Raw genomic sequence first — 12,177 nt, forward strand, 5'->3', positions numbered from 1 at the left:
TGGAGGACAGAGGTGGGGGACAGAGGTGGGGGACACAGGTGGAGGACACAGGTGGGGGACACAGGTGGGGGACAGAGGGGGAGGACAGAGGGGGAGGACAGAGGAGGAGGACAGAGGTGGGGGACAGAGGGGGAGGACAGAGGTGGGGGACAGAGGTGGAGGACACAGGTGGAGGACAGAGGTGGGGGACACAGGTGGGGGACACAGGTGGGGGACAGAGGGGGAGGACAGAGGTGGAGGACACAGGTGGAGGACAGAGGTGGAGTACAGAGGGGGAGGACAGAGGTGGGGGACACAGGTGGGGGACAGAGGTGGGGGACAGAGGTGGAGGAAAGAGGTGGGGGACACAGGTGGAGGTCAGAGGGGGAGGACAGAGGTGGAGGAAACAGGAGGAGGACAGAGGTGGGGGACACAGGTGGGGGACAGAGGGGGAGGACACAGGTGGAGGACAGAGGTGGAGGACAGAGGTGGAGGACACAGGTGGGGGACACAGGTGGAGGACAGAGGTGGGGGACAGAGGTGGGGGACACAGGTGGAGGACACAGGTGGGGGACACAGGTGGGGGACAGAGGGGGGGACAGAGGGGGAGGACAGAGGAGGAGGACAGAGGTGGGGGACAGAGGGGGAGGAAACAAGTGGAGGACAGAGGTGGGGGACACAGGTGGGGGACACAGGTGGAGGACACAGGTGGGGGACAGAGGGGGAGGAAACAGGTGGAGGACAGAGGTGGGGGACACAGGTGGGGGACACAGGTGGAGGATAGAGGTGGAGGAAACAGGAGGAGGACACAGGTGGAGGACACAGGTGGGGGACAGAGGGGGAGGACACAGGTGGAGGACAGAGGTGGAGGACAGAGGTGGGGGACACAGGTGGGGGACACAGGTGGAGGACAGAGGTGGGGGACAGAGGTGGGGGACACAGGTGGAGGACAGAGGGGGAGGACAGAGGTGGGGGACAGAGGGGGAGGACAGAGGTGGGGGACAGAGGTGGGGGACAGAGATGGAGGACACAGGTGGAGGACAGAGGTGGGGGACACAGGTGGGGGACACAGGTGGGGGACAGAGGGGGAGGACAGAGGTGGAGGACAGAGGGGGAGGACAGAGGGGGAGGAAACAGGAGGAGGACAGAGGTGGGGGACAGAGGTGGGGGACAGAGGGGGACGACAGAGGTGGGGGACACAGGTGGGGGACAGAGGTGGGGGACAGAGGTGGGGGACACAGGTGGGGGACAGAGGTGGGGGACACAGGTGGGGGACACAGGTGGGGGACAGAGGTGGGGGACAGAGGGGGAGGACACAGGTGGGGGACACAGGTGGAGGACAGAGGTGGGGGACAAAGGTGGGTGGGGGACACAGGTGGAGGACAGAGGTGGAGGACAGAGGTGGGGGACAGAGGGGGAGGACAGAGGAGGAGGACAGAGGTGGGGGACAGAGGGGGAGGAAACAAGTGGAGGACAGAGGTGGGGGACACAGGTGGGGGACACAGGTGGAGGACACAGGTGGGGGACAGAGGGGGAGGACACAGGTGGAGGACAGAGGTGGAGGACAGAGGTGGGGGACACAGGTGGGGGACACAGGTGGAGGACAGAGGTGGGGGACAGAGGTGGGGGACACAGGTGGGGGACACAGGTGGGGGACAGAGGGGGAGGACAGAGGTGGAGGACACAGGTGGAGGACAGAGGTGGAGTACAGAGGGGGAGGAAACAAGTGGAGGACAGAGGTGGGGGACACAGGTGGGGGACACAGGTGGAGGACACAGGTGGGGGACAGAGGGGGAGGAAACAGGTGGAGGACAGAGGTGGGGGACACAGGTGGGGGACACAGGTGGAGGATAGAGGTGGAGGACACAGGTGGGGGACACAGGTGGAGGACAGAGGGGGAGGAAACAGGAGGAGGACAGAGGTGGAGGACGGAGGTGGAGGACACAGGTGGGGGACACAGGTGGAGGACAGAGGTGGGGGACAGAGGTGGGGGACAGAGGTGGAGGACACAGGTGGGGGACACAGGTGGAGGACAGAGGTGGGGGACACAGGTGGAGGACGGAGGGGGAGTACAGAGGTGGAGGACAGAGGGGGAGGACAGAGGTGGGGGACACAGGTGGAGGACAGAGGGGGAGGACACAGGTGGAGGACAGAGGGGGAGTACAGAGGTGGAGTACAGAGGGGGAGGACAGAGGTGGGGGACACAGGTGGAGGACAGAGGGGGAGGACACAGGTGGAGGACAGAGGTGGAGGACAGAGGTGGGGGACACAGGTGGAGGACAGAGGTGGAGGACAGAGGTGGAGGACAGAGGTGGGGGACAGAGGTGGAGGACAGAGGTGGAGGACATAGGTGGGGGACACAGGTGGAGGACACAGGTGGGGGACAGAGGTGGAGGACACAGGTGGGGGACACAGGGGGAGGACACAGGTGGGGGACAGAGGTGGAGTACAGAGGTGGAGGACACAGGTGGAGGACAGAGGTGGGGGACAGAGGTGGAGTACAGAGGTGGAGGACACAGGTGGAGGACAGAGGTGGAGTACACAGGTGGAGGACAGAGGTGGGGGACACAGGTGGAGGACGGAGGGGGAGTACAGAGGTGGAGGACAGAGGGGGAGGACAGAGGTGGGGGACACAGGTGGAGGACAGAGGGGGAGGACACAGGTGGAGGACAGAGGGGGAGTACAGAGGTGGAGGACAGAGGGGGAGGACAGAGGTGGGGGACACAGGTGGAGGACAGAGGGGGAGGACACAGGTGGAGGACAGAGGGGGAGTACAGAGGTGGAGTACAGAGGTGGAGGACAGAGGTGGAGGACATAGGTGGGGGACACAGGTGGAGGACACAGGTGGGGGACAGAGGTGGAGGACACAGGTGGGGGACACAGGGGGAGGACACAGGTGGGGGACAGAGGGGGAGGACAGAGGGGGAGGAAACAGGAGGAGGACAGAGGGGGAGGAAACAGGAGGAGGACAGAGGTGGGGGACAGAGGTGGGGGACAGAGGGGGAGGACAGAGGTGGGGGACAGAGGTGGGGGACAGAGGGGGACGACACAGGTGGAGGACAGAGGTGTGGGACACAGGTGGGGGACACAGGTGGGGGACAGAGGTGGAGTACAGAGGTGGAGGACACAGGTGGAGGACAGAGGTGGGGGACAGAGGTGGAGTACAGAGGTGGAGGACACAGGTGGAGGACAGAGGTGGAGTACAGAGGTGGAGGACAGAGGTGGAGTACAGAGGTGGAGGACAGAGGTGGAGGACAGAGGGGGAGGACAGAGGTGGGGGACAGAGGGGGAGGAAACAGGTGGAGGACAGAGGGGGAGGAAACAGGAGGAGGACAGAGGTGGGGGACACAGGTGGGGGACAGAGGGGGAGGACACAGGTGGAGGACAGAGGTGGAGGACAGAGGTGGAGGACACAGGTGGGGGACACAGGTGGAGGACAGAGGTGGAGGACAGAGGTGGGGGACACAGGAGGAGGACAGAGGTGGGGGACACAGGTGGGGGACAGAGGGGGAGGACACAGGTGGAGGACAGAGGTGGAGGACGGAGGTGGAGGACACAGGTGGGGGACACAGGTGGAGGACAGAGGTGGGGGACAGAGGTGGGGGACACAGGTGGAGGACACAGGTGGGGGACACAGGTGGGGGACAGAGGGGGAGGACAGAGGGGGAGGACAGAGGAGGAGGACAGAGGTGGGGGACAGAGGGGGAGGACAGAGGTGGGGGACAGAGGTGGAGGACAGAGGTGGGGGACACAGGTGGGGGACACAGGTGGGGGACAGAGGGGGAGGACAGAGGTGGAGGACACAGGTGGAGGACAGAGGTGGAGTACAGAGGGGGAGGACAGAGGTGGGGGACACAGGTGGGGGACACAGGTGGGGGACAGAGGTGGGGGACAGAGGTGGAGGACAGAGGTGGGGGACACAGGTGGAGGACAGAGGGGGAGGACAGAGGTGGAGGAAACAGGAGGAGGACAGAGGTGGGGGACACAGGTGGGGGACAGAGGGGGAGGACACAGGTGGAGGACAGAGGTGGAGGACAGAGGTGGAGGACACAGGTGGGGGACACAGGTGGAGGACAGAGGTGGGGGACAGAGGTGGGGGACACAGGTGGAGGACACAGGTGGGGGACACAGGTGGGGGACAGAGGGGGGGGACAGAGGGGGAGGACAGAGGAGGGGGACAGAGGTGGGGGACAGAGGGGGAGGAAACAAGTGGAGGACAGAGGTGGGGGACACAGGTGGGGGACACAGGTGGAGGACACAGGTGGGGGACAGAGGGGGAGGAAACAGGTGGAGGACAGAGGTGGGGGACACAGGTGGGGGACACAGGTGGAGGATAGAGGTGGAGGACACAGGTGGAGGACAGAGGTGGGGGACACAGGTGGGGGACAGAGGTGGGGGACAGAGGTGGGGGACACAGGTGGGGGACAGAGGTGGGGGACAGAGGGGGAGGAAACAGGTGGAGGACAGAGGTGGGGGACACAGGTGGGGGACAGAGGTGGAGGACACAGGTGGGGGACAGAGGGGGAGGAAACAGGTGGAGGACAGAGGTGGGGGACACAGGTGGGGGACACAGGTGGAGGATAGAGGTGGGGGACAGAGGTGGAGGACAGAGGAGGAGGACACAGGTGGGGGACACAGGTGGGGGACAGAGGGGGAGGACACAGGTGGAGGACAGAGGTGGGGGACAGAGGGGGAGGACACAGGTGGAGGACAGAGGAGGAGGACACAGGTGGAGGACACAGGTGGAGGACACAGGTGGAGGACAGAGGTGGGGGACAGAGGTGGAGGACAGAGGTGGGGGACACAGGTGGGGGACAGAGGGGGAGGAAACAGGAGGAGGACAGAGGTGGGGGACAGAGGTGGGGGACACAGGTGGGGGACAGAGGGGGACGACAGAGGTGGGGGACACAGGTGGGGGACAGAGGTGGGGGACAGAGGGGGAGGACACAGGTGGGGGACAGAGGTGGGGGACACAGGTGGAGGACAGAGGTGGAGGACGGAGGTGGAGGACACAGGTGGGGGACACAGGTGGAGGACAGAGGTGGGGGACAGAGGTGGAGGACACAGGTGGGGGACACAGGTGGAGGACAGAGGTGGGGGACACAGGTGGAGGACGGAGGGGGAGTACAGAGGTGGAGGACAGAGGGGGAGGACAGAGGTGGGGGACACAGGTGGAGGACAGAGGGGGAGGACACAGGTGGAGGACAGAGGGGGAGGACAGAGTTGGGCGACACAGGTGGAGGACAGAGGGGGAGGACACAGGTGGAGGACAGAGGGGGAGTACAGAGGTGGAGTACAGAGGTGGAGGACAGAGGTGGAGGACATAGGTGGGGGACACAGGTGGAGGACACAGGTGGGGGACAGAGGTGGAGGACACAGGTGGGGGACACAGGGGGAGGACACAGGTGGGGGACAGAGGGGGAGGACAGAGGGGGAGGAAACAGGAGGAGGACAGAGGGAGAGGAAACAGGAGGAGGACAGAGGTGGGGGACAGAGGTGGGGGACAGAGGGGGAGGACAGAGGTGGGGGACAGAGGTGGGGGACAGAGGGGGACGACACAGGTGGAGGACAGAGGTGGGGGACACAGGTGGGGGACACAGGTGGGGGACAGAGGTGGAGTACAGAGGTGGAGGACACAGGTGGAGGACAGAGGTGGGGGACAGAGGTGGAGTACAGAGGTGGAGGACACAGGTGGAGGACAGAGGTGGAGTACAGAGGTGGAGGACAGAGGTGGAGGACAGAGGTGGGGGACACAGGTGGAGGACAGAGGTGGAGTACAGAGGTGGAGGACAGAGGTGGAGGACAGAGGTGGGGGACACAGGTGGAGGACAGAGGGGGAGGACAGAGGTGGGGGACAGAGGGGGAGGAAACAGGTGGAGGACAGAGGGGGAGGAAACAGGAGGAGGACAGAGGTGGGGGACACAGGTGGGGGACAGAGGGGGAGGACACAGGTGGAGGACAGAGGTGGAGGACAGAGGTGGAGGACACAGGTGGGGGACACAGGTGGAGGACAGAGGTGGAGGACAGAGGTGGGGGACACAGGTGGGGGACAGAGGTGGGGGACACAGGTGGGGGACAGAGGGGGAGGACAGAGGGGGAGGAAACAGGAGGAGGACAGAGGTGGGGGACACAGGTGGGGGACAGAGGGGGAGGACACAGGTGGAGGACAGAGGTGGAGGACGGAGGTGGAGGACACAGGTGGGGGACACAGGTGGAGGACAGAGGTGGGGGACAGAGGTGGGGGACACAGGTGGAGGACACAGGTGGGGGACACAGGTGGGGGACAGAGGGGGAGGACAGAGGGGGAGGACAGAGGAGGAGGACACAGGTGGGGGACAGAGGGGGAGGACAGAGGTGGGGGACAGAGGTGGAGGACACAGGTGGAGGACAGAGGTGGGGGACACAGGTGGGGGACACAGGTGGGGGACAGAGGGGGAGGACAGAGGTGGAGGACACAGGTGGAGGACAGAGGTGGAGTACAGAGGGGGAGGACAGAGGTGGGGGACACAGGTGGGGGACACAGGTGGGGGACAGAGGTGGGGGACAGAGGTGGAGGACAGAGGTGGGGGACACAGGTGGAGGACAGAGGGGGAGGACAGAGGTGGAGGAAACAGGAGGAGGACAGAGGTGGGGGACACAGGTGGGGGACAGAGGGGGAGGACACAGGTGGAGGACAGAGGTGGAGGACAGAGGTGGAGGACACAGGTGGGGGACACAGGTGGAGGACAGAGGTGGGGGACAGAGGTGGGGGACACAGGTGGAGGACACAGGTGGGGGACACAGGTGGGGGACAGAGGGGGGGGACAGAGGGGGAGGACAGAGGAGGAGGACAGAGGTGGGGGACAGAGGGGGAGGAAACAAGTGGAGGACAGAGGTGGAGGACACAGGTGGGGGACACAGGTGGAGGACAGAGGTGGGGGACACAGGTGGAGGACGGAGGGGGAGTACAGAGGTGGAGGACAGAGGGGGAGGACAGAGGTGGGGGACACAGGTGGAGGACAGAGGGGGAGGACACAGGTGGAGGACAGAGGGGGAGTACAGAGGTGGAGGACAGAGGGGGAGGACAGAGGTGGGGGACACAGGTGGGGGACAGAGGGGGAGGACACAGGTGGAGGACAGAGGAGGAGGACACAGGTGGAGGACACAGGTGGAGGACACAGGTGGAGGACAGAGGTGGGGGACAGAGGGGGAGGACAGAGGTGGGGGACACAGGTGGGGGACAGAGGGGGAGGACACAGGTGGAGGACAGAGGTGGGGGACACAGGTGGGGGACAGAGGTAGGGGACAGAGGGGGAGGAAACAGGTGGAGGACAGAGGTGGGGGACACAGGTGGGGGACAGAGGGGGAGGACACAGGTGGAGGACAGAGGTGGGGGACACAGGTGGAGGACAGAGGTGGAGAACAGAGGTGGAGTACAGAGGTGGAGGACAGAGGGGGAGGACACAGGTGGGGGACAGAGGTGGAGGACAGAGGGGGAGGACAGAGGGGGAGGACAGAGGTGGGGGACACAGGTGGAGTACAGAGGAGGAGGACAGAGGGGGAGGACAGAGGTGGAGGACAGAGGGGGAGGACAGAGGTGGAGGACAGAGGAAAACCAACATAAAGTGGCTTAGACAGGTGTCGGGCCACCATGTGCCACCAGAACAGCCTCGGTGCTTCTTGGTGTTGGTTCTCTTTTCCAAATTCTTCCAGATATTCCCTCCCCTGGTGTTTAGATGATGGTGGTAGAGAGCGCTGTCTAGTATTTTGGTCCCAAATCCCCCATAGGTGTTCAACCAGGTTAATATCTGGTGACTGTGAAGGCCACAATACATGATTAACATCATTTTCATACTGATCAAACTTATTCAGTGACCCCCCTGTGACCCAGGGATGGAGGCATGGTCATCCTGTTTCTCCTTTTTTTGCTTTAATAACATTTCTTATAGTCATTCTTTACATTTACACATTCAACCAATTTTATTGGAGAATTCAAATTATACTGGAGATAATTTTTAGAGCAGGTTCAGATCAGTCTGCAGAAAAATGTCCCCATGTTGTTGTGACCATGTTACTGAGTTCCATAGGAGGTGCCCATTGATATCTGTATTATAAAAACAGAAAGAAACAGAAGAATGATTGACCTTAAGAAAGTAAGGTTATTCATTATAGTATTCAATACTGACGACTGTCAGTGAGGGATGTATGTATGTACTGTATGTACGCATTAATGTGAACCTGAAGGTTCAGTCACTCACTGGTTCAGCTTCAGCATCCTCATTCAGATAAGTGGATTTATATCTGTTGTAAAGATCTCTCTTCTTCGTGCATGTCAACATGAACCAGTCAGAAACCATGGGGACCTGAGGGAAAATAATTAAAACACTCAAATTCTGTGCATCATCAGAAAACTGTTTTTTCTTCTCCATGTCAACATGTCTACTCACCAAACTGAGGAATGACAACGCTGCACCCAGGTTCACTATAGTTGGTACAATTCCAAACTTCCCAGCCTGCAAGATAAACAAACAACCAAGGCATTATCGTTACGAAGAGAACATACACACTTAGATTAAGATGCTGAAATACAAGATTTATTCAGTCCTCACTGTTCCAAATACAATGACGTCAAACCGGATCCCGTATGCTTTGATTAAGGTCCTGGTCTCCTCTCCATCTGGGGTTTTGTAATATTTGGCGAACCTAAAAACAATGTTCACTATTTCAGCTTTGTCGGCTAATCCATTTATGAGTAAGGCTGTGTCAAAAACAGTTTTACCTGAAGTTGTATCCAGGGGCCACGTTATTGACTTGGTGTTTGTTGTCCAGTCTGCGGAAGCTGTACTTGGGATAACACTTCCTTGCCCACCAGTCCAGGTCACAGCTCCAGTCGATAATAATACCAAGGATGCCACCCTTTATACACATACAAAAGCTTGAAAACTAAATTAATTACCACTGTGTGTGAGTGTAGACGAACATACACTGTAATCACTGTTGAGACCTGACAACTGAAAGTCAACTAAAATAAAATATAAAGGTGTTTTTTTAATATTTGATTCTGGGTGTACCTTCACAGCCATATCTTGAAATTCCTCTCCAGCCTCTGAAACGATGTCTTTGAGGCGGAATATGGGGCAGTCAGGGTCTGTTAAACGATTGAACTGACACCTCTTCAGGTATGAGGAGTTAATATGCGGCAGTATGTTTCTTCTGGGGAAGGAGGGAAGACATACGTTTGATAAAATGGCACACAATAAAACAGTACGTTTGCATATACTGCAATGATAAGAGGCTACAACTCTCCCCCATGTCTTTCCCTTACCTTCAGATACAGTGTTCTGTACTGACCTGTGAACATTGAACTTTGGGTACGTTATGCTGTTTTTGATCAACACAGTGAAGTTCTCTGCCATAGCCAGCAGTGCATGTCTGTGGGACAGAGAAACAACATGTCAAGCCAACCATATCTGCATTATACTGTATTTACATATGAATAATATATCATTACTTATATCCTTACTCCGGCAGCTGAGTGTCTAATTCAAGAGGGCACCATGAGAACACTTCACAGGTCAGGACAGTTGAGGAATAGTTGACACACAGTCCTGTTTGTACACCTGGGTGGAGAGTAAATGCCAGCTGCAGTTTGCTGTATGATATAACATAAATGTACCTGACTCATTTTAGCTTTTAAAGCTGATATATCAAAGGCCTACCACTGCCCCGAGGATCACTGTGTCCTTCGATACAGTCACAGTCATCCACACAGGTCGTTGATGGACTTGGAAACTAGAGGAGAAATGACCTGTCAGCACACTGAAACTAATGTAACCCCTCTGTGTCAGTAAAGTTATTGGCCTGAGCCAAACAATTTAAAAATGTAACCTTGAGCTCTGGAAACAAAATTACTCATGTTTGACTAAATGATTAATTGATTAGTTGGGGCAATAATTTACAGATTAAACAGCAATGAAAAAAAAGAAACTGCAATCCTGAAAGAAAACACTTTCAAATTAACCTAAACTCTTGAGTCATGTTGTGAGTATTACAGGACATCAGGTAACATCCACGCCTCACCTCAGGACAACGGGACTGTATTTGTTCTGGGGTGACAACCATATTTGTCATAACAAAGAAGGAATGGCCACCCTGTTAGACAGAAGAGCAGCACAAATCACAAGGCAATGAAATACTTAAGTCATACAGTAGTATAACACCACCATTGCCATGTTTGTGTGTGGGTCCAAATACCTGAGGAGGGATAACGTAGTCAGCCACATCCCAGAGTTGGGGGTCCATGCCAGATGTGTTAGTTAAGGCAAAACCTTTCACTTTGGTGGTGACGCTGCTGATGACAGAGTCTGTGTCCTGGTAGGCCTTCTGCACCACACACACATACCTGCACGTTTACAGCACTATTGTACTTAACAATGCAATCAAATCACAAGTCCCCACACAATAGGCAACGATAATACGGCAATAAGTCACAACTAGTTTAGCTTTAGAACCATATCTCACCAAATTCCAACCCAGTACAACGTGTTGCCACTGATCTTTTTTTTTGTTACTCACCCCACCACATACAGCACCACCAGGAACTGCGTGAACCTGAACGCACATCCTAACTTTATGCTTGGAATAACCAGTGTTTTTGGTGTTTCATAATCAAACACATAATGCATACAGCCCTGGCAGCAGCCTTCGGTCTTGCTCATCGCTGCACCACACACCAGTGATGGACTGTGTCACAGTGATAAGTGGACGTGGCTGCCCTTATTCAAATCATTGTATTCAAATCTTCTTCACTGTACAAACATGTGACTTCACTTCAGGTGTAACGGACTGTGGACACCATAAACACTGTGCAGTTAATGCTGGACAATAAAGCTTTGTATATTTTCTCGGTAAGTTCAAACTGTGCTCATAAATTATGATTCAGTGCAAATACTGTCAGTTTGCACAAAGCATCACAGTCACGCACTAAAATGTGAATTTGATAGCCATCTTCTTGAGTTGATTCACACCTTTCAAAAACTAAAATATATGTTAGTAATGTAATGATGTGTAAGTAACACATATGAACAGAATAAGGCAGCGTGGAATTGGCAAGGACAATGCTGAATCTTATTACTTAAGCAAGTGTAATCTGTTCATTTTTTTCCTCTGCTGCTTATCATGGTCTTCCATGTTTTTTTTTTTTTCTTTTTTCCATCTGTTGAGCTTTATCATCTTTGTTGGTTTTGTGTCTTTGTGCTTGTTTTTCCTCTTTTTGAAGTTGTTTGACTCATGTTTTGGGCCTGAGTCTGGTGAACTGATTCAGTAATGAATCCTGACCTGTGGTTTAATTGTTTGGTTGTTTGACTGATTGTACTTGGGTATTGTAGGCCAGCCATGAATAACATCTGGTCAGGGACAAGACTGGACATTTTGGCTTTATTTCAGCACATTTTCACCTATATTTACTTATGTTTGTTGTAAACGAATCCTCCCATAAATACTAAAAAACTGAAACAGATCATTTCCAACTGGACTGTCTGCATGCTGTTTTAATTTTAATTGGTCCGTTATCAGGACATAGATGATACCATGAGGCTGGGCACATGCCAGCACTGCACCTGTTGATATCATCGATCAATGCAACTCTTTCTATATTAGATCCCAGGAGAAGACAGAGACTAGGTGAACCAGCCCTGGTTCACCTTGTCCACCCAGTGTCCACCCCTGACACTGACTCCAGTGCAGTGGCTGAAGTGTGTTGTGCGCCTGCACAACACAGATATGAAGGACACAAGTGAATAATTTCATGTTGTGAAAGCAGTGTGACAACAGGGTGAAGCTGTAACTTTAACATGCATAAAGTGCTCTGCTGTGTAGTAATCTACTCACTGGTCTGAAGACACTGCAGCAGACATAATGAAACCTTTGTTATAACAACTCACCACACATTTGCATGCCACTTTCAGATACTCAGGCTGCAAACTCTCACTGCTTAAAAAGCTTGTACAAGTCTGCCCACTGAAGGAAGTATTAGCTGAAACAGTAGTGCTCGTTATTCTTCTGCACTGTGAATAAAAAACTACAATAAGAACTGTGAAAACACAAAAAGATTTCAAGTCTGTCAATCGTACTACTACACAATTTAACATTAGGACTATAGCATTAACATTTTGCACGCACTATATTTAATAAATACATATTTAATAATAAATATTGAAT

General features: G+C 55.8%; 1 protein-coding gene across 1 annotated transcript; it reads right to left on the reverse strand.

The window, feature by feature from the left end:
* Positions 1-7,704: 7,704 nt before the first annotated feature.
* Positions 7,705-12,115, reverse strand: p2rx4b (purinergic receptor P2X, ligand-gated ion channel, 4b). Its single transcript, XM_071482030.1, has 12 exons — positions 10,534-12,115; positions 10,213-10,360; positions 10,039-10,110; positions 9,678-9,750; positions 9,482-9,578; positions 9,310-9,390; positions 9,030-9,171; positions 8,738-8,874; positions 8,568-8,661; positions 8,406-8,471; positions 8,217-8,321; positions 7,705-8,062 (listed from the first exon to the last, which is right to left on the reverse strand). The coding sequence occupies exons 1-12, from the start codon at positions 10,674-10,676 to the stop codon at positions 8,030-8,032; spliced, it is 1,191 nt and encodes a 396-aa protein (XP_071338131.1). The 5' UTR covers positions 10,677-12,115; the 3' UTR covers positions 7,705-8,029.
* Positions 12,116-12,177: the final 62 nt, after the last annotated feature.

The sequence above is a fragment of the Trachinotus anak genome, unplaced genomic scaffold (assembly GCF_046630095.1).
Source record: "Trachinotus anak isolate AG129_WGS33_773 ecotype Australia unplaced genomic scaffold, CSIRO_AGI_Tana_v1 ptg000008l, whole genome shotgun sequence".
Taxonomy (NCBI): domain Eukaryota; kingdom Metazoa; phylum Chordata; class Actinopteri; order Carangiformes; family Carangidae; genus Trachinotus; species Trachinotus anak.

Excerpts from the sequence above, each read along its gene's own strand:
- p2rx4b (XM_071482030.1), bottom strand. The coding sequence starts at position 10,676 with ATGAGCAAGACCGAAGGCTGCTGCCAGGGCTGTATGCATTATGTGTTT. Across the intron at positions 9,579-9,677 it reads CAGTGATCCTCGGGGCAGTG|GTGTACAAACAGGACTGTGT; the intron begins GTAGGCCTTTGA and ends CTCTCCACCCAG. Across the intron at positions 9,172-9,309 it reads CCAAAGTTCAATGTTCACAG|AAGAAACATACTGCCGCATA; the intron begins GTCAGTACAGAA and ends CTCCTTCCCCAG.